The 22,377-nt window shown below is 42.8% G+C and overlaps 1 protein-coding gene across 1 annotated transcript in view; it reads left to right on the forward strand.

The window, feature by feature from the left end:
• The first annotated feature begins 3,323 nt into the window (after positions 1 to 3,323).
• Positions 3,324 to 22,377, forward strand: part of Snx18 (sorting nexin 18) — a 36,614-nt gene continuing 17,560 nt past the window's right edge. The window contains exon 1 of the mRNA XM_026385949.2: positions 3,324 to 5,136. Within this exon, the coding sequence (XP_026241734.1) occupies positions 3,516 to 5,136 (1,621 nt within the window). The 5' untranslated portion in view covers positions 3,324 to 3,515. The remainder of the gene's footprint in view (positions 5,137 to 22,377) is intronic.

The raw sequence follows: 22,377 nt of genomic DNA on the forward strand, positions 1-22,377 counted from the left end.
ACAGCAATGTGACCTCAGCAGACAGTCTTCTCTGTGGTTGGGTGCCCTGATGTGTGATAAAGGAGGTGACAATGTCTGCTCTGTGTGTGGAGGAGCTGCTGTGAACAGCAAGGAATAACAATAAAGAGGGAAGTGCTTATAAAATCGTATGTGTACATTTGAGAAATGCTCCACACAAAGGAATGGTTTTCAAGTACCATTGAGTGTTATTTTAAAAACAATGTCTCACTTGGCAGTGATACAATTTCCAACAATCTCAGAAAGTTCTCAGTTGTGTTTTGAGTAATTGAGTTAGTTTTAAGGTTGTTAAAGAAAAGTGGCAGCAGAGGCCCAGGCCTATAGACCCAGACAGTTAGAGGTACTTCTAGGAGCTAATATCATCTAGGAAATAATAGACATTTTCTCATTCATTCAGTTGAACACATACTTTGTTCATTGCTAGATCCTTAGTGCCCAGAACAAACCTGCTGCCTGGAAGAGGTTTATATTCTAGCAGATAACTAATGTGTACATAAGGTTAGGCAGTAAGTACTGAAAAGAAAAATAAAACTGGCTGATGGATGGTGGGATGGGAGGGAGGGAAACCGTACTAGTCAGGATAATTAATGCCAGCTGTCTCAGCAAATAGACCCTGCAATTTCAGGGGCTTAGTCCAATGTAGAATTTTTCTTCCACAAAGTGTGATTGGGGTCCATGACTCAGGGACCCAAGCTCCTTCCATTTTACTTCTTGGTTCTCCAAGGGAGGAGGAGAAAGGAGGTTTGGAGGAGCCAGGTCAATTCTGAATGAAGAGAAAGCAGAGCATGGTGAATCTCTGGAGGAATAAATTTCCAGGCAGAGAAAACAGCAAAGGCAACACCTGAAGCAGAAATGTGCTTTATTGTTTCAGGAATAGCAGAGGAACTATTATAGCCTCTCTCAGTGGAAGAAACAGCCAACCAACTGGCAGACCTCAGTGTCTCCAGCAAAGGGGAAAAATGAGAAAATCCTGTTGTTTGGGGCCATTTAGAGTCACCTAAAGACTTTATAAAGGCATAATGAAATGGAAATCATTGATAGTTTTAATGACCGTGTGAACTAAATTATGAACTATATTCTCATTTTTCTTGAGAAATCTTTTAGAAATGCATTACTGAGTTTACTTCCCTGAGTGAATAGTTACAAGTTGTTAATACTAGAGCACGCTTTCTACATGTTCAAGACCCTTTAGGGGTAGGCTGTTTCCTGCTACTCAGTGCATAAAGGCAAACACCAGGATAGCCTGTCTCCATCTTTTTGGAAGCTAGGTACCTGGCAAGCATAAAGTCCTTGAACTTGACTTTCACAAGCTGAGCACCTGAAAATGCATAGGCACCTGTGCTGCAACCAACCTCAGACCTCAGACGCTCAATAATTCCTCAACTATTGCTTCCACAGCAGCTCTGCCTTCTGTAAAAACCATCACCTTGAACTGGATTTGTCACACTTGAAATAAGTCGGAAGTTACTGTAATTAACTCTAGAATCTAAAGAGTAAATGAATAGTGAAATTAAGTATGTTTATCTTAAATATTCCAGGTTAGCTTCTCATGAGTTAATAAAATAATCTGCATTGGAGATTTTTAATATTAACTTCATATTTCTGGCCACATAAAGTATTGTCATTAAAATTCAATGATCCAAGATCAGTAGAGTAGAGGAAAAGACCAGGAGGAGGGAAAAGGAAAAAAAGGGGAAATACTGGGGAATGATATTGGCCAAGTTGTACTGTTACATCTTGGACATGTTTGAATATGTAACAACAAATCCCATTATTATGAACAACCATAGTGCACCAATTAAAAATATGGAAAAAAGAAAGAAATTCCTTGGTCTCTGGTACTCACTGTGAGAATGGTCATACCAGAGTTTTCAGCTAAAAAATGTTGTAATTTAGAATTGATTTGCTGAACTGAATTAAGGTTTCGCATTATGGCATTCCCTTTGGGAGTAGTTATGTTATACTACGTTTGTGATTTTGTACAGGATGCTTAGAGTACCACAGCCCTTACAAAAATGGTACACTCCTCTGGCTTGATTGCCGGAAAAGGGACAGAGAACAGGCTGAAATTAATGACATATGAATGCTGAATCCCAATTAGAGTTGCCTTCAAAGGAATAATTAGGCTAGACTTAATAAGAGGAGATTATGTGAAGAAAAAACTTTGGGCAAATTATACACTGAAGGAAAAGAAGATACAAAACAAGGCAACTGTAGGAGTCTGGAGTTGACTAATATTTCAGGAAGTGATTTATGATCAAATTATCTTTAAAATAACATAAGTTTAGTGAAACATAGAGATGATCTGGAGAGGGATAGTCACTGACCTCAGACCAGGAGAAGAGATGTGAACACTGAGACTTAGTGTGTACATCCTACAATTGCAATTATGGGACCTTTATTCTCTTTATGAAAGAGGCCAGGAATTTGGCTTTTCATAACAATAATAGCAGCAGCAAACACTGAAACTGTGCTTACCATGAATAGTGTGTGCCACATATTAATGTTTCATCGGTATGAACCCCCACCACAAGCCTAGGGGGTAGATACAATATAAGTGACTTGCTCAACGTCATAGAGCTAGTTTGTATAGGAACACTGATTGGAACTCAGCAGCCTGATTCTGAAGTCTAGAATTGCACCCATCTGTCTCAGAGAGGAGAGGGGTCACCTGCAAAATCTTAGCCTTCTGAGCACGACTTATTTTACTGGCAACTCTCTAGCTCCTTTCTCCCTACAACACTCTTTGCTTCTGCTTTTGTCAAACATAACACCTTCCCTAGCTCTTACTTTGCTCTGTCAATCTCCTCCTCTCCACACCATAAAGCTTCAGAGAATACGAGAGGGAAGAGAAGCTCCATCAGTGAATAACCCCTTGACATAGGCACCCTGTCGTGCAATCACTAATCTTCCTTGCAAAATCCTTCATTACATGCAAGGGTTAACTCATCTAGGAACCTTCACTGAACCTTCAGAGTGTGAAAGCTTATCAGGCATGCAAATACTAATTACTTCTAGGAAGAATTTTTTAAACTTTTAACTTAAAAAAATATGGTTTTCAACCCTAAAAAGTCCTCAAATATTTACTTCTGAATAGAAAGCACCTCCTCCACCCACTGTGCTCTCATCCCCCGGCCTCACTCCGCAGCTGCAGCCACAAGGGGGCAGCGGCGCCACGAGGTCGGGTCGGGCGGCAAGCGCGACAGTTCGGCCATCGCTTGCTCTCGCCTGGCACGTGGCTCTCGGCTGTGGATTAGCGCAGCTGGGGACGTGGGAGGCCGCGGGCCCCGCCCCCGGCCGGCGGCGGCCCTGCGCGGCAGTCGGGGCTGCAAGCGGAGCTGCGCGGAGGGCGCTACTGGCGGGCCGGGGAGGCGGGCTGCGCTCTGCCTTCAGGGCTCTAGTCCGTGTACCAGGGTGCGGGTAGCACCGCGAGCACCTTGGGCGGGGCCCGGGCACGGGGCGCCAGTATCGGGACCTCCCGCCGAGGCGCCAGGACCATGGCGCTGCGCGCCCGGGCGCTGTACGACTTCAGGTCGGAGAACCCGGGCGAGATCTCGCTGCGGGAGCACGAGGTGCTGAGCCTGTGCAGCGAGCAGGACATTGAGGGCTGGCTCGAGGGAGTCAACAGCCGCGGCGACCGCGGTCTCTTCCCGGCCTCGTACGTGCAGGTGATCCGAGCCCCCGAGCCCGGCCCGGCTGGCGACGGCGGTCCGGGCGCCCCTGCTCGCTATGCTAACGTGCCGCCCGGCGGCTTCGAACCCCTGCCGGCCGCGCCGCCCGCCTCCTTCAAGCCGCCGCCCGACGCCTTCCAGCCGCTGTTGCAGCCGCAGCAGGCGCCGCCGCCGAGCACCTTCCAGCCGCCCAGCGCGGGCTTTCCGTATGCCGGGGGTGTCCTGCAGCCGTCGCCTCAGCAACTTTACGGCGGCTACCAGGCCAGCCAGGGCAGCGACGATGACTGGGACGACGAGTGGGACGACAGCTCCACGGTGGCCGACGAGCCTGGCGTGCTGGGCAGCGGCACCTACCCGGACCTCGACGGCTCGTCGTCCGCGGGCGGCGGCGCTGCTAGCCGCTACCGCTTGTCCACCCGCTCTGACTTGTCGCTGGGCTCCCGCGGGGGATCAGCTCCTCCGCAGCACCACCCTTCGGGGGCCAAGAGCTCGGCCACGGTGAGCCGCAACCTCAACCGCTTCTCCACTTTTGTCAAGTCAGGTGGGGAGGCCTTCGTGTTGGGCGAGGCTTCGGGCTTCGTGAAGGATGGGGACAAGCTATGCGTGGTGCTAGGGCCCTACGGCCCCGAGTGGCAGGAGAACCCCTACCCCTTCCAGTGCACCATCGACGACCCCACCAAGCAGACTAAGTTCAAGGGTATGAAGAGCTACATCTCCTACAAGCTGGTCCCCACGCACACACAGGTCCCGGTGCACAGGCGCTACAAGCACTTCGACTGGTTGTATGCACGCCTGGCTGAGAAGTTCCCTGTCATCTCTGTGCCCCACCTGCCCGAGAAGCAGGCTACTGGCCGCTTCGAAGAGGACTTTATCTCCAAGCGCAGGAAAGGCCTGATCTGGTGGATGAACCACATGGCCAGCCACCCAGTGCTGGCACAGTGTGATGTCTTCCAGCACTTCCTGACCTGCCCCATTAGCACAGATGAGAAGGCCTGGAAACAGGGCAAGAGGAAGGCCGAGAAGGACGAGATGGTGGGCGCCAACTTCTTTTTGACCCTGAGCACACCGCCCGCAGCAGCTCTTGACCTGCAGGAGGTGGAGAGCAAGATAGATGGCTTCAAGTGCTTCACCAAGAAGATGGATGACAGCACGCTGCAGCTCAACCACACTGCCAACGAGTTCGCGCGCAAGCAGGTGACAGGCTTCAAGAAGGAGTATCAGAAGGTGGGCCAATCTTTCCGTGGGCTCAGCCAGGCCTTTGAGCTGGACCAGCAGGCTTTCTCAGCAGGCCTGAATCAGGCCATTGCCTTCACCGGAGATGCCTATGACGCCATCGGCGAGCTCTTTGCCGAGCAGCCCAGGCAGGACCTGGACCCAGTAATGGACCTGTTAGCGCTGTATCAAGGGCACCTGGCCAACTTCCCGGATATCATCCACGTTCAGAAAGGTAAAGCCTGGCGGATAGAACAAGTGGTATGGAATATATCCTTCAGGCTGAAAGCTATTACTTTGACAGTTGTAGGTTTCAGACTTATTTATTCTGTAAGTCTGAGACTCAGGCAGGGATATGGATCCCTAGACCTTTTTCTAGAGCATTTGGTATATTGTGGGACATGTACCTTCCAGTCAGGGAGTAAGTACTTTGTAGAGAAGCTGCTGAAAGTACGTTTTATGACAATGCTATCATTTAGAATTTGAATAGTTGGGTAATGAGCTGCTCAGATCTGTAATCTTGTGACTAGGGTAGAATTAGCAGGGGACCCAAACCATGTTATGCATCCATTTGAACACTACAGTATCAACTTAGTATAGGAGGAAATAATGGGGCAGAATTGGATGTCTGCAGATAAAAGTAAGTCCTGCTTTCACTCTCCACATCTCAATCTGTGTGTTGTTAGGGGACTTAGGATCTTTTCTCTTGAATTGGGGCTGTATAAAAACTTTTTTGCATAGGCTTCTTGCTTGCAACCTTTTAAAATAAGGTAAGAGGCTCACTGTAATTTCAGGAAACTAACTTGGTCTTTTTGAGTTTGGAACCTGTTAACTTGCTGACATTAAGAATGTTTAGGAAAATGGCTTAGGGAAGCTCCATAGAATTCTTAGAATATGAATACTGTGTCTGGGAGAATTGCTTCTGGTATCCCACTGAGTTGGCTATCTCACTGTCAGTATGTTTTAGTAGTAGTTGACAGTGTTCCTAGCATTCCCAACTTTTGTTACAACACTGGGATTTCCATTAATTTTTTTTTTTTTTTTTGGTAAATTGTAGTTGTATTGCCTATCCTAACGTTTGATACTAATTTGCATTCTGATCTAGTATCTAGATTGACAGAGAGAATGGAGAAGTGTTGGAGTTAGGGAGGCCATCCCTACTGTGAAAGCCCTGTGCAGGAGAAGGGTGGGAAGAGTCATCTACTCTAGTATCTCTGGCTGGTGGAAACCTCCTTGGGTAACCAGGTCTGGCCTTCAGTGATGAGATGCTTACTACCTTTCCAGGTGGGCCAGTCCATTTATGAACAACTGATCCTTGAAATGTTCTTGGGTATTTTGAACTGAAGTTTGTTTCTTTTTGATTGTCTTTCTGTACCCTGGAACCACACTTGATAAATCTAAATCCTTGACATGTCAGGCCTTTATACATTTGGAGATGCAGACTCCTGTCCACTTCCTTCCTCTCTGGATCGCTCCTTCCTCTTCCAAGTGTGACTAGGCAGACTTCTGACTCTTAACATGGGGGGAGGAGGAAGTACAACGGTTCTAGAGTTGGTCTTGAAACTGCTGTTGCTGCTGTCAAGATGCAGTACCCTGAACATCTGCAGTACTGATTTTAGTAGGGAATAGTAACTTTCTTGGAAATTTTTAAATGGCAGTCTAAGGTAGAATTAACTTTTTGAGTTATAATGTTGCTGTTGAAGTATAGTGAACCTGCATTCTCTTTTTGCATCAGTTATTATAAATCCTTTTTGGCTGGTGCTGGTGGACGGACTTTTTAACTCTTTAATGTGGCACCTTAACATTTAAATTCCATTACCTGCATCATTCTGGATTCATGCTGCCTGCTTATTTACACATTTATGTGAGTTTATGCAAATTGTTAGTAAATAGTTGAAAAGTGGGTAGAATCAAGTACAGACATCTGCGGCCCCATGCAGGTAACTGCCTACCCCAGATTGGCATCAGTTCATTTACTCATTTTACTGTCACTCAGACTTCAAAGTCAGCCTTTGTCAAGTGTCCTGTTGTCAAAATAATTTATTAGAAAACATATGGTGTTTGTCTGTTTTAAATTTATAGTAGTAGTCCATTAGCCTATTAAACTACCAAGTTTACTTATATTTTATGCATTTTAATTATACAGAAGAATGGGTTTCATTGTGGATATATTCATAATGCTACAATCAGAATTTTCTCCTGTTGCTTGGGATTTGAAAAACTTCCTTCATCAAAATTGGTGTCATTTTATGTGATTTAAATAGGTTCAAGGTCACTAAACATAATCTTTAGGAACTTCCAGAAGAACACCAGTTGATATTCAGTATGGTTTTGTTTCTGCTGTTGCCTTGGTGTGTAATGCACAGGGAGCTTGTGTCCCTAGATGACATGTCTTTAGAATGTACTGCCATTTAAAGCTATAGAATGCAATACATAAAGCTAGAAGTTTACAACCAGTGTTTATTAAGGATGCTAGGGTCGGTGATTTTTAGGAGTACAAATGAGATGCAGTTAACAAGCCAGGGGAGAGCTTTTTAAGCATGTTCGGGACTTGTGGCTGGAAGAGCAGCTGGACTCCTCTCCCCACCCCTTAACTATGCAATTGCTATTGGAACTGCCATTGGAATGACTCTTTTTCAGTCTGAGCACTTAGGGAGTTTGTTTACTGGTTGATCCCCCCCCCCCACTAAGGTCTCAAAACACAATCACATCAAAGGTCTTAATTGTGACTTTTGAGAACAGCAATGACAAAAATCTTTAAGCAGTTTAACCAGTATTTTGTTGTATTTGGTACAAAGTTTATATTTCATTTTAGGAGAAATTTAAAAATTCAAATATGTTTCAAAATAATTGTTTTGCCTCCCTATTTCCTCATCATTTAAAGTAATAGAAAAGCAGTTTTTCATTGCTTGGACATTTTACATTCTAATCATAATAAGGAAGTCTATACTTCAGTGAGCTAGAACATGATTCTAAAGTGCTTTGTAATTACTAAAGCAGTTAAGGAGAGAATTGATTATTTTTTTCTCCCTTAATTGTTGGGGTTTGAAAGGTAAGCAACATTAGGTTCCTCTGAGCCTCTTGCAGGAGGATGCTCTGGTCAGTCAGCTTTTAAAGTATTCTAGATTTGTGCTAGTCAGTGCTGCACCCAGGAGCCACATGTGTTAAGTTAAAACTAAATGGGATGAAAAATTCAGTTACTTTCTCACTCTGGCCAGGTATCAACTGCTTAAATAGCTAGTGATGAGTGCATTGGATAACAGGGAACGTGTTCATTGTTGCTTCAAGTTCTGTTGGACAGCACTGTTCCACTTGGCTGGCAGCCCTGTGCAGGTGACTGTCTACTCCAGGTTGGCATCAATCCTTTCATTTATTTTACTGTCACTGGAGTGGTCACCTCTGTGGGTCTGACTTTTACCTGCATTCCTGTCCTGAGTTTCTTCAGCAAATTGATTTTCTTTTAATGTGTTTTCCTGATAGTTTCTTTTTGTTGGGTCATCTCATGGCATCTTCTTCTTTCCTGTAATTAATAAAAACTGGGAGGGGAAGCAGGTTCTGCTGGATCCCTTGTGACAATTTCCCAGGCACTCCCCCTGTGAGCAGTGTTCAGTGGCGTGAGCATGTCCATCTGCTTGCAGCTGGCCTTCTTGGCTTACTCAGAACACATACTGGTCTTCAGTTTAGTGTCCAGGACCATCCTGGTGAAGACCCAGCTACAGAATGAGGATGGGAAACTCAAAAACTTCTAAATATGATGGGCTGGCTTTATCCTGACTTCACTCAAAACTGAAACCATTGCTTCAACTCATCAGGATTCTGGTGCAGTACTTTTCAGCAAAGTGAAGAAAGCCATATTCGGTTCCTTCAGCTAAAAAGAATTCTGAATGGTTTTTTAATGGACCTATTTCAATTAATGGAGTGAAGAAAGAAGGTAGTTTGCTGTAGTCTGCAGTACATTGGATGTGAATTCAGAATTTGTTTGGATCTTACTTGAATTTTGTTCGACCTAACCCGAGTCCCTTACTTTCTTTGTACATATGCAGTTCATGGATTCCTCAATCACCAGTGTGCACAGATCTGTTACTAACCTGTAAACCCCGTGATTTTGATTTTATTTTCTTGAAATGATAGCATTCTATCTTCTCCCTCTCTTTATCGTCACTGTCTGCAGTATGCCTTATGATGCTGATGCTGGTGAGTTTGGGGTAGTTCATAAAATACATGTCATTATCATGTATTTCATAATAGATTCAGCTTTGTTTCCAAAGATATGATTAGGCTCTGGAGTTTAATAAAGATAAATCTGGATGGCAAAAAGTTGTTGTAGTTTGGAAGTTTTATATCTCTTGGAGGATATTGCAAAAGGGAAAAGACTATGAAAGTTAAATTATGAGAAATGTTTTTATGTGTGTTTTAAAATATGGACTAGATGGCTAGAGGGAGTCACTTAGAGTAAAATTTCTTTATTCCAAAGACAAAGTATAAAATCATGTTAAATTTATTTGTTGGTAAAACCTAGTTTGAGCTCTGTGAAACAGGGAGGCAGTGTAGATAAACAAACAGTGCTGTTTTCTGTATACTTAAATATACTTTGCTCTCAAAATGTTCCAGATGGAGCCCCTTTTTCAACAAAAAATAGCTCCAGGCCCTCAGGAATGGTATACCAGTAGCTATCAGTCCTGCCTTCTAGAATTTCACCATTGTGCTTCCTTTTACCCCCAGGAGGGTTGGTCTCCAGTCCCTCAGACATTAATTAAAGATAGCCTGAGTCCCTGAAAGGCACGCAAGGTAAGACTGGGCTGCACTGAGGCTTTGCAGTGCTCCTCATTCTCCTGTCGCTAAAAATAGCCCTGAAAGAGGGTAGTGCCCAGGGGGAAAAAAAGGGGGGGGGGCTAAGAATTCAGCTGTTAGCAAACTCATCCTTATTTGCAGACTCATCCTTATTTTGAAACCTCTGGGCTAGAAACTGAGGCCAGTCATCCCTTTTGTTTTAGGTCATCTTTGTCTAACCGATTTGTCCTCTCCCCAGTCTCCACCCATTATTTTCTAGAGAGACTTCACTTCTTGCCTTAACCTTTGGCCCATTTGTATTTTCTTAGTGGAACTCAGGCAATCTTTGGAGCTTTTGAAATAGATGACTCAGTTCCTTGGTTAAAGTATAAATGTGACTGGCCACAGGGACCATGCCATCTTGGTCAGGAGGCTAGGCGGGTGCTGCTCCTTTCAACCAGCCAGTGATTTCTAGTCCTCTTTTTGAGCTATGCAGTCCTCTTCCAAATCACACTTGGAAGCCCCATTTTTACACCCATCACAGCAGAACTGAAAGGAGACGGGACCTGCAGTCCCATCCCAGTCCTCCCAGGAACTTTTGGTGCCTGTGGGCTCCATTGGACTTTCCTCTTTATTCAGAATTGTCTCTTTTTTTGTTTTTTTCTGGTTCTCTTTGGATTTTGAAACATGATGACAATGGTAGAATCCAGACAACTAAGAAATTCTGTGCTTCACTTACAAACGTGACTTTTACCTTAAGTGTTTTCTTTTTTTTTTTTTTTTTAAGCCAAAACTTTTAACATTTACTCCAGGAGCCAGGTGTATGAAAATTATTTTTCTTTTTTTAATATTTATTTTTTATTTTTTATTTTTTTTATTTTTTTATTTTTATTTTTTTTTATTGGTCGTTCATAACATTACATAGTTCTTAATACATCATATTACACGGTTTGATTCAAGTGGATTATGAACTCCCGCTTTTACCCCGTATACAAATTGCTGTATCACATCAGTTACCCTTCCATTGATTGACATATTGCCTTTCTAGTGTCTGATGTATTCTGCTGTCTGTCCTATTGTCTACTATCCCCCCTCCCCTCCCCTCCCCTCCCCTCCCCTTTTCTCTCCCTACCCCTTCTACTGTAAATCATGTCTTCCATTTGTATTCTCTTGACTTACCCCTCCTTACCTCTTATATGTCATTTTGTATAACCCTGAGGATCGCCTTCCATTTCCATGCAATTTCCCTTCTCACTCCCTTTCCCTCCCACCTCTCATCCCTGTTTACTGTAAATATTCTTCTCAAGCTCTTCGTCCCTACCCTGTCCTTGTTTACACCCCTTATATCAAAGGAGTCATTTGGTATTTGTTTTTTAAAGATTGACTAGCTTCACTTAGCATAATCTGCTCTAATGCCATCCATTTCCCTCCAAATTCTATAATTTTGTCATTTTTTAATGCAGAGTAATACTCCATAGTGTATAAATGCCACATTTTTTTTATCCATTCATCTATTGAAGGGCATCTAGGCTGGTTCCACAGTCTTGCTATCGTGAATTGAGCTGCTATGAACATCGATGTAGCAGTGTCCCTGTAGCATGCTCTTGTTAGGGCTTTAGGGAATAGACCGAGAAGGGGAATAGCTGGGTCAAATGGTGGTTCCATTCCCAGCTTTCCGAGAAATCTCCATACTGCTTTCCAAATTGGCTGCACCAATTTGCAGTCCCACCAGCAATGAACAAGAGTGCCCTTTTCCCCGCATCCTCTCCAGCACTTATTGTTGTTTGACTTCCTAATGGCTGCCAGTCTTACTGGAGTGAGATGGTATCTTAGGGTAGTTTTGATTTGCATTTCTCTGACTGCTAGCGATGGTGAGCATTTTTTCATGTACTTGTTGATTGATTGTATGTCCTCCTCTGAGAAGTGTCTGTTCAGGTCCTTGGCCCATTTATTGATTGGGTTATTTGTTATCTTATTGTCTAATTTTTTGAGTTCTTTGTATATTCTGGTTATTAGGGCTCTATCTGAAGTGTGTGGAGTAAAGATTTGTTCCCAGGATGTAGGCTCCCTATTTATCTCTCTTATTGTTTCTTTTGCTGAGAAAAAACTTTTTAGTTTGAGTAAGTCCCATTTGTTGATTCTATTTGTTAACTCTAGCGCTATGGGTGTCCTATTGAGGAATTTGGAGCCCGATCCCACAGCGTGTAGATCATAACCAACTTTTTCTTCTATCAGATGCCGTGTCTCTGATTTAATATCAAGCTCCTTGATCCATTTTGAGTTAACTTTTGTGCACGGCGAGAGATAGGGATTCAGATTCATTTTGGTGCAAATGGATTTCCAGTTTTCCCAGCACCATTTGTTGAAGATGCTATCCTTCCTCCATTGCATGCTTTTAGCCCCTTTATCAAAAATAAGATAGTTGTAGTTTTGTGGATTGGTTACTGTGTCCTCTATTCTGTACCATTGGTCCACCCGCCTGTTTTGGTACCAGTACCATGCTGTTTTTGTTACTATTGCTCTGTAGTATAGCTTGAAGTCTGGTATCGCTATACCGCCTGATTCACACTTCCTGCTTAGTATTGTTTTTGCTATTCTGGGTCTTTTATTATTCCATATGAATTTCATGATTCTTTTATCTATTTCTACAAGATATGCTGTTGGGATTTTGATTGGCATTGCATTGAACTTATAGAGAACTTTTGGTAATATCGCCATTTTGATGATGTTAGTTCTGCCTATCCATGAGCAGGGTATGTTTTTCCATCTTCTAAGGTCTTCTTCTATGTCTTTCTTTAGGGTTCTGTAATTTTCATTGTATAAATCTTTCACCTCTTTTGTTAGGTTGATTCCCAAGTATTTTATTTTTTGGGGGGATATTGTGAATGGAGTAGTTGTCCTCATTTCCGTTTCAGAGGATTTGTCGCTCATATACAGGAATGCCTTTGATTTATGCGTGTTGATCTTATATCCTGCCACTTTGCTGAATTCATTTATTAGCTCTAATAGCTTCTTTGTAGACCCTTTTGGGTCTGCTAGGTATAGAATCATATCATCTGCAAATAGTGATAATTTAAGTTCTTCTTTTCCTATTTTTATGCCTTTAATTTCTTTTGACTGTCTAATTGCTCTGGCCAGTGTTTCGAGGACTATGTTGAACAGAAGTGGTGAGAGAGGGCATCCCTGTCTTGTACCAGATCTTAGAGGGAATGCCTTCAATTTTTCTCCATTCAGAATGATGCTGGCCTGTGGCTTATCATAGATTGCTTTTACAATGTTGAGGTATGATCCTGTTATCCCTAATTTTTCTAGCGTTTTGAACATAAAGGGATGCTGTACTTTGTCGAATGCTTTTTCTGCATCTATTGAGATGATCATATGGTTCTTATTTTTAAGTCTATTGATGTGGTGAATAACATTTATTGATTTCCGTATATTAAACCAGCCTTGCATCCCAGGGATGAATCCTACTTGATCATGATGTATAATTTTTTTGATATGTATTTGAATCCGATTCGCCAGAATTTTATTGAGGATTTTTGCGTCAAGGTTCATTAGAGATATTGGTCTGTAGTTTTCCTTCTTTGATGTGTCTTTGTCTGGTTTCGGAATCAGGGTGATGTTGGCGTCGTAGAATGAATTTGGAAGTTCTCCCTCTTTTTCTATTTCCTGAAATAGCTTGAAAAGTATTGGTGTTAGTTCCTCTTTAAAGGTTTTGTAAAACTCTGCTGTATACCCATCCGGTCCTGGGCTTTTCTTAGTTGGTAGTCTTTTGATGGTTTCTTCTATTTCCTCTATTGTTATTGGTCTGTTTAGGTTGTCTATATCCTCCTGGCTCAATCTGGGCAGATCATAGGACTCAAGGAATTTATCTATGCCTTCAGTATCTTCTATTTTATTGGAGTATAAGGATTCAAAGTAATTTCTTATTATCTTCTGTATTTCTGAAGTGTCTGTTGTGATATTGCCTTTTTCATCCCGTATGCTAGTAATTTGGGTTCTCTCTCTTCTTCTCTTCGTTAGCATGGCTAAGGGTCTGTCAATTTTATTTATTTTTTCAAAGAACCAGCTTTTAGTTTTGTCAATTTTTTCAATTGTTTCTTTTGTTTCAATTTCATTAATTTCAGCTCTGATTTTAATTATTTCTTGCCTTCTACTTCTTTTGCTGTTGTTTTGCTCTTCTTTTTCTAGGATTTTGAGATGAAGTATGAGATCATTTATTTGTTGGTTTTTTCTTTTTTTGAGGAATGAACTCCAAGCAATGAATTTTCCTCTTAGAACTGCTTTCAATGTGTCCCATAGATTCCGATATGTTGTGTCTGTGTTTTCATTTAACTCTAGGAATTTTTTAATTTCCTCCTTGATGTCTTCTAAAACCCATTGATCACTCAGCAACCTATTGTTCATTCTCCAGGTGATGCTTGCTTTTTCCTTTCTTCTTTTATCATTGATTTTCAGTTTCATTCCATTATGATCAGATAAGATGCATGGTATTATCTCTACCCCTTTGTATTGTCTAAGAGTTGCCCTGTGACATAGTATATGGTCTATTTTTGAGAAGGTTCCATGTGCTGCTGAGAAAAAAGTGTAGCTACTTGATGTTGGGTGGTATAGTCTATATATGTCAATTAAGTCTAGGTTGTTAATTGTGTTATTGAGTTCTATAGTTTCCTTATTTAACTTTTGTTTGGAAGATCTGTCCAGTGGTGAGAGAGGTGTGTTGAAGTCTCCCATGATTATTGTATGTTGGTCTATTAGACTCTTGAACTTGAGAAGAGTTTGCTTGATGAATACAGCTGCACCATTATTTGGGGCATATATATTTATGATTGTTATGTCTTGTTGGTGTATGGTTCCCTTGAGCAGTATGAAGTGTCCTTCTATATCCCTTTTGATTAGCTTTGGCTTGAAATCTATTTTATTAGATATGAGTATGGACACTCCTGCTTGTTTCCGCGGTCCATATGAGTGATATGATTTTTCCCAACCTTTCACCTTCAGTCTATGTATATCTTTTCCTATCAAATGCGTCTCCTGTAGACAGCATATTGTTGGGTCTTGTTTTTTGATCCATTCTACTAGCCTGTGTCTCTTAATTGGTGAGTTTAAGCCATTAACATTTAGGGTTATTATTGAGATATGGTTTGTTCTTCTATCCATATTTGTTTATTGATGTTACTAAACCTGATTTGTTATCCTCTATGACTACTTTCCCCCCTTTACTGTCCTACCTCCCATTGTTGGTTTTCAATGTTGTTTTCCATTTCCTCTTCCTGTAATGTTTTGCCAAGGATTTTTTGAAGAGATGGTTTTCTAGCTGCGAATTCTTTTAACTTTTGTTTATTGTGGAAGGTTTTAATTTCATCTTCTAACCTGAAGCTTAATTTCGCCGGATACACGATTCTTGGTTGGAGCCCATTGTCTTTCAGTGTTTGAAATATGTTATTCCAGGATCTTCTAGCTTTCAGAGTCTGTGTTGAGAGATCAGCTGTTATCCTGATTGGTTTACCCCTAAATGTAATCTGCTTTCTTTCTCTTGCAGCTTTTAAAATTCTCTCCTTATTCTGTATGTTGGACATCTTCATTATAATGTGTCTAGGTGTGGATCTCTTATGATTTTGCACATTCGGCGTCCTGTAGGCTTCTAGGATTTGGGATTCTGTCTCAATCTTCAATTCTGGGAAGTTTTCTCGTATTATTTCACTGAATAGACTGTTTATTCCTTTGGAATGGAGCTCTGTGCCTTCCTGTATCCCAATGACTCTTAAATTTGGTCTTTTGATATTGTCCCATAATTCTTGGATGTTCTGCTCATGGTTTCTTAGCAGACTTGCTGAGCTGTCTATGTTCTTTTCCAGTTGAAATACTTTGTCTTCATTGTCTGATGTTCTCTCTTCTAAGTGATCTACTCTGCTGGTAGTATTCTCAATTGAGTTTTTAAGTTGGTTTATTGTTTCCTGCATTTCTAGAATTTCAATTTGTTTGTTTTTTATTACCTCTATCTCCCTGTGAAATTGATCTTTGACTTCCTGGATTTGTTTGTCAATGTGATCTTTCATTGTCTGATTTTGCTGTCTCATGTCTTCCTTGAGACTCCAGATCATCTGAAGCATATATATCCTGAACTCTTTATCTGATATTCCATCTGTTGCAGCTATTACCTCTTCTAAAGTTGAGTTGACCTGCATTGCTTGTGGTCCTTTCTTTCCTTGTCTTTTCATACTGCCCGCGTTTCTTTCTGCTTGGTGCAACTGTTGTGTTTTGAAATTTACCCCCTATTTATTTATGTTGCTCTTGTATACTTGAAAAGTCTCCCTTGCAGGTGCGGGCGGCGGCTGTGCCCCTACTCCAATTGGGGTGACGTGTCTATCACGCTGGCGGCTCTCTGGGCCTGTTCCGGGAGTGGAAGGCGGCTCTGCTCTGTCCCTATTCCAATTGGGGTGTCGTGACTACAATGCTGGCAGATCGCTGGGCCTCTTCCGGGCGTGGGCGGTGGGATTGGCTGGCGGGATTCCACCTAATGGCAGTCCCTAACCTCCCTGCTTGCTAATTAATGGCTTCTCTGAGGCGCCACGCCTTCTGTAGCTGCGGGGCAGGCCGCGCGAATCAGTTGGCCTGGATCTCCGGGGTCCTGCTGCTGGCTGTTTTGATGTTACAAGCTGTTGGAGAGTGGTGGTGTATTCTTCAGCTTTCCCGGATGGTGGCCACTGACTGCCTGGATGGAGTGTCCGCTGTTTTGATGTTGCACTCTGAAGGAGAGTGGCGGTGTATCCTTCAGCTTTCCCGGATGGTGGCCGCTGACTGCCTCGGTGGAGTGTCTGCTGTGGGGGATGGGCCTGTACCGCTTTCTTCCCCTTCTGAGAACCCGAGCTCGGCCCAAGGGTCCGTGTGGGCTTGGCTGGTGGGATTCCACCTAATGGCCTTCCCTAACCTCCCTGCTTGCCAATTAATGGCTTCACTGAGGCGCCACGCCTTCTGTAGCCGCAGGGCAGGCCACGCGAATCAGTTGGCCTGGCTCTCTGGGCCCTGTTGCAGGCTGCTGGGATCCCTGGCACTCTATCACTTTGATTTTTTCTGCTTGCCCCTCCCCCAGCGCTGGCTAGCCAGGTTTCCTTTTGGCTGCTACTGGGAGGAGGGGTTGGAGGTCAGGTGTCTCTGGTTTCCCCCTAGCCTGTATGGAGGCTCAGCTTGATACTCCCTCTCCTGGCAAGCCTAGGAGAGATTTTATGCGAATTCCCGCTGTCTGGGGGGTGAGCTGAATGACACCGACCTGTTTTGATGTCGCACTCTGAAGGAGAGTGGCGGTGTATCCTTCAGCTTTCCCGGATGGTGGCCGCTGACTGGCTCGGCGGAGTGTCCGCTGTGGGGGATGGGACTGTACCGCTTCCTTCCCCTTCTGAGAACCCGTGCTCGGCCCAAGGGTCCGTGTGGGCTTGGCTGGTGGGATTCCACCTAATGGCCTTCCCTAACCTCCCTGCTTGCCAATTAATGGCTTCACTGAGGCGCCACGCCTTCTGTAGCCGCAGGGCAGGCCACGCGAATCAGTTGGCCTGGCTCTCCGGGCCCTGCTGCAGGCTGCTCTAAGTGTTTTCTTTGGGCTAAATAAAAATTGATTTGTTATCACTACATATTTTTAACTCAAAGCTTAATAGTAAAATTAAGTTTAATGTGCCATCTATTTATGAAACTACTTAATATCATTAAATGATTATCACCAATAAAATGGTATACTAATGTTTAGCTCAGTTTGATGAGATCATAGGCAGAAGACAGACCTGTACCATCTGTCATCCCACATTTAAAGACAGCACAGACTATAGTTATCAGGAGGTAGGGATGGTAGTACTGATCCTCAGAGAGTTTGTAGACTGGTAATAGAGGCTGGTCAACCAACCAAGGTGATGTGGTATGCCAGGTTGCCAAGAAGCCACGAGATTGGAGGAGGGAGGCAGTCTCTGAAGAGACCCCAGGACAGACAGTGGAGATGGGATGGCTAGTGTCTAACAAGGGGACTGAATTAGCCAAGCTAAAAAGTCATGTGTGCGAAGTCTCAGTGCTGGAGGAGCAGGGCTGTGTTTGGACCTGTGTGGAGCATTGTGGTCAGGTGGATGCAGGCTGCGGGGAGCTTTGAAAAAGTTATTCTAGCCTCTGTAAGCTTCAGTTCCCTCGTGGCCCAGTAGGAGTACTTCCTCACCAAGTCATTATGAGGATTGAATGTTACAGTTTGTAGTAGCACTCATTAAATGTTTGATTTTGAAAATGTAAAATGGTGCTAAATAATGCTAAAATTGTTTTTAAAAAATTCCAGTAATCTTATCCCTCCCAGCACCCTACATATTACTACCAGAATTGCAGGCAAAAGTATAAAAACCCTAGGTGTCATTGATGTAGCAATGAGATGTTATATTTTAATCAGATTGTCCTGTATTGTGCATCAGAAGTTTAATTGTAACAGAGGGATAAATGCAGATGTTATTTGGAGTGGCCAAATGTTGTTCATATTAGAGTTTATGTAAATTGTCTCTTTGCAGTCCTTCTCCCCTTCCAAACTCACTTTGCTCTGGAACAAATCATTTCGACATTTCTGAGCTTTATTTCCCACATTTGCAAGTGAGGTTCACAATTTCCTCGATACTGTTTTGTTGGTTGCTTAAAAAGTGGGGGAACATCATTTCTACATTGAAAATAAAATAACTCTTAAATATGCAGTAAACATTTTAGAAATTGTTTCAGGCTGGTTTCCACAGTGTTTTGTCCCAGTATGTGACTGTAAGACATGAAAATCTTGCTGGGCATGGTAGCGCATGCCTGTAATCTCAGCAGCTCAGGAGGCTGAGGCGGGAGGATCATGAATTCAAAGCTAGCCTTAGCAATGGTGAGGTGCTAAGCAACTTGGTGAAACCCTGTTTCTAAATAAAATACCAAAAATAGGACTAGGGATGTGGCTCAGTGGTCCAGTGCTCCTGAGTTCAATCTGAGCCCCCCCCCCCCGCCCACTGCCAAAAAAATCCTTTACCAACTGATGTGAAAGAATATTTATGCACATTTAATTCAGATCCAGCAAACAGGCATCACAACAGGCATCTCAGGCTTACCCCACCAGGTGTTTCCAGTGTGAAAGATTGATGTCTGACCTCAAAGTCGCTGGTGAGATCTCCCAGCATTTTGAAGCTATGGTGAATGGTGGATAGCTGGAGAAACTTCTCTCTGACACTAATGAGAATGTAATTAGTGGGGTCACCAAAGAGAGAGATTATTATGGTGATTCCCTCCTGCAAAGTGAACTTCATTTTGAGTTCTAAATGCTGTCCCCTCTCCAAAAATAAAAATATTTGAAGTTGATTTTACATTTGTAGCTCAATTAAACTTTAGGGTAAATAAGATTTAGCCAATATGCATTTTTATCCTTTTTCTTGGTTTGGTTTGGTTTTTGCAGTACTGAGTTTGAACCCAGGGGTGCTCTACATTTTTATATTTTACATTTTGGAACAGGGTTGCCCAGGAGGATTACAAACTTGAGATCCTTCTGCCTTAGCTTCCTGAATAGCTGGGATTATAGGCATTTGCCACTGTGCCTGACTCTATCCCATTTCTTAGAATTTTTTTTTTAAAAATCTCTGATTTGACTTCCCTCTTCTGCTAAAGAAATTTTTATGTATTACTCAGTGAATAGAAAGATAGTGATTAGGGAGAGAAGCTAAAATCATTAGATTTATTCATAGGACGCTCTAAAAGATAAAATATTTTATTGAATAAATATTTAAATATCCATCATAGTCCGGGCACTATTAAAGATGCTGGGGCTGTAGCAGTGGCTGAGACAAGATTGCCACCCTAAGTGGGGTGGGGGCACACAATGAAAAATAAACACAATAAATAAATTATAATGTCTGTTGGAATATGGTATGTGTTGAGGGCAGGGGATAAAAGTGGAGTGGGGAAAGAGGTGTTGGAGGGCAGGATGAGAAGTATTTAAAAGAATGGTCAAAGTAGATCTCATTGAGAAGGGGAGATTTAAGCAGACTTGAAGGAGGGAGGAATTTACCCAAGCAGGTATCTTGGTGGAAAGCTTTTCAGCAGAGGGTGCAACCACTACAAAGTCTCCCCCCATGTTGAGGGCCACAGCCAAGTCGGGATGTAGCATGGCATTTTTGCAAGAAGTAGTGGTCGAGAGGTGACGCCAGCGAGCCATTAAGGTGATGACTTTTGAGTTCTCACGGAGTTCCCGTTGAGTTCCGGTTGAGCTCTCGCGGGGATTCCTGAAGAGTTCGAGTTGGATGGTGAAGTTCCGGGTGTGGGAATTCCTGTTGGTGTGTGGTGTTCCTGGAGGAGCAGCGTGGGTGGCGTTGGGGAGAGTTCCCAGGGAGCGTGTGTGGAGTGTGCTGGTGGAGTTCAGAAATAAAGTTTGTTCCTGCTTGAGTGGCTCGTGATTTGTGCCCAGCCAGACTGCTGCACCCCCGCCCCGCCCCGCCCGCCCAGGGTGGGTGTGGTAGGGACAGGTTGAAGAACAGCAAGGTGGTCACTGGGTTGGATTTAAGGGGATGCTAGTAGGAGAGGAGATCACAGAAGGTCAAATTTGTAAGGTTTTGTAGGTCATTGCCAGGACTTGGAATAAAAATTCAAGTCAAAGAGAAGCCATTGCAGGGTTTTGAGCCTAGGGGTGATATCCAGCTGGACATTTTAACAGATTACCCTCATTAGTTGTGTTGCGAGTAGAATGGGTAGGGAATAGAAGCAAATAGGAGCTGGGAACCAGTAGAGACTCTTTAATAATCCAAACGAAAGCTGATGTTGGCATGGATCAGGGTGGAGATAAAGTGATAAGAGGTGTCCCACCCGGAGTGGATGTTAAAGGTCATATCAAAAGGTTCTCCTGAGTGACTACATGTGGCATGTAGGATAGAGGAGGATTCATCAAGGATGACTCCACAGTTATTGGCCTAATCAACAATAATAAGTGTGGGAACAGTGGTGGCATGGGCAAACAGGACTTGAGTTTAAGACTATTAGATCAGGTTTTTGCATTCCGATCCATGTGTCTCCCACCCAACACAAGCACAAATAATCAAATCCTGATCCCCTTCATTGGAGCATCTGGAGTGTCCCCATTGGAACTGTGTTCAGTGCTTGGTTACTGGCTAGAGTGTAGAGGTCATGATTTTATGATCCTGTATTATGCAGCTGCACTGATTTATACATGCAGAGAAAAAGTGAAAGCTTATTGAATTAATGAAGTAGGCACTCAGTAACTTGTTTGACTTTGAAATGGGCGTTTTCTGTGTTTTACAGGATGTTTTTGTTTTTTCCATTTTTATGTTGATAGAAAACAGTTAAAAAATGTATCAGAAATAAAGGTATAGGATATGATGCAGTTATTAGTTATTAAATGAATGATTTAAAAGTCTTAGGCTTAAGTTTCTATGAAGTAACTTTCTGAAATTCATTGGAGAGAGAAGAAATTTGAAATGCCTTATTTTATGTGCCAGAGAATCAATATTATATATTTTGTGGTATCTCTTTATATTGACTTCTTGATGTTTAAATTTGCATATACAGCATACACATACACACTTTTCTCTTTGGTTAAGCTTCATTTATAATACTTTTACTGAGATCCCCTTTGCTTAGTTCAGAGCATAAGATCCAGAGAGACTGCATTCACTTTGTGGGTTTAATTGGGTACATGGAACAGTGTGCTTAGGTGTAACAGGAGGTAACGGCCCTCCTAGAAGTAGGATTCTCTGAAGTGGGATATGAATATACAGAATTGAGATAAAAGGTAGATTTAACTTCGTGTTGAGAATAAGAGAGTATATAGAGGTCCAGAGGATGGAGAGTGGTTATTAATTATGTTTGAGGCTTAGGTGGGTAGCATTTGGTTTCCCCTTCGAAAGATGGTCAAATTTGACTTTGGGAGGAATATAGATGAGAGAAGAACACACCTGGTTTGAACATGTTTTAGGATAGGTTTGGTAAGCACATACTAGTTGATATGCTGATTCCCACCCAGTACTAGCCCAACAAGGAAGACTAGGTGTTGCCATAGAGTGTGACACAGTTGTGGACATGTGCCATGATGTGAAATAGCACAGAGGTGGATGTAGTCATCTATGGGAAGTGGATAGGTCGATTCAGGGACAATTTTACCAGTATAAGAAAATTTTGAAAATAAATGGAAGTTCACCAGGCAGGCAGAATAGGAGAAGGGCATTTCAGATCCGGGGAACTACGTGTACATAAGTCAGGCTCAATCCTGGTTGCCTCAGAATCAACTGGTGAGTGGTTACAAGTATAAATTGGGCCCACCCTGGATCTTTTGAATCTGAATGTCAGTGTCTTGCTGTCTGGGCAATGATGGTCTTCAAAAAGTGCCTCATGTATTTTTGATGTGCTTCTGACTTTATAACTGTTGTTGGAGGTGATGGAGGAACCATCCTGGAAGAACCTCAAGGTATTGATGTGGCTAGTTTTATACTTCTTGTGGAGAGGTCCTGATAGCAAGTGTCAAAGGTGGCTTTGAGTGAAATGAAATGGGAACCTCTGCAATAATTCAGGCAAGATTTGATAAAATCCTAAATGAAGACAGTATGGTAGAGGTGGGAGGAGAAAGAAGTTAGAGGGTTTACTTGCCTGCGGCAATGGAGAAAGGGTACAGGGAGGAGAATAAGATGACGTGTAGAAAAAGACTGTGGAGCCACCAATTGAA

Source organism: Urocitellus parryii, chromosome 1 (assembly GCF_045843805.1).
Source record: "Urocitellus parryii isolate mUroPar1 chromosome 1, mUroPar1.hap1, whole genome shotgun sequence".
NCBI lineage: Eukaryota > Metazoa > Chordata > Mammalia > Rodentia > Sciuridae > Urocitellus > Urocitellus parryii.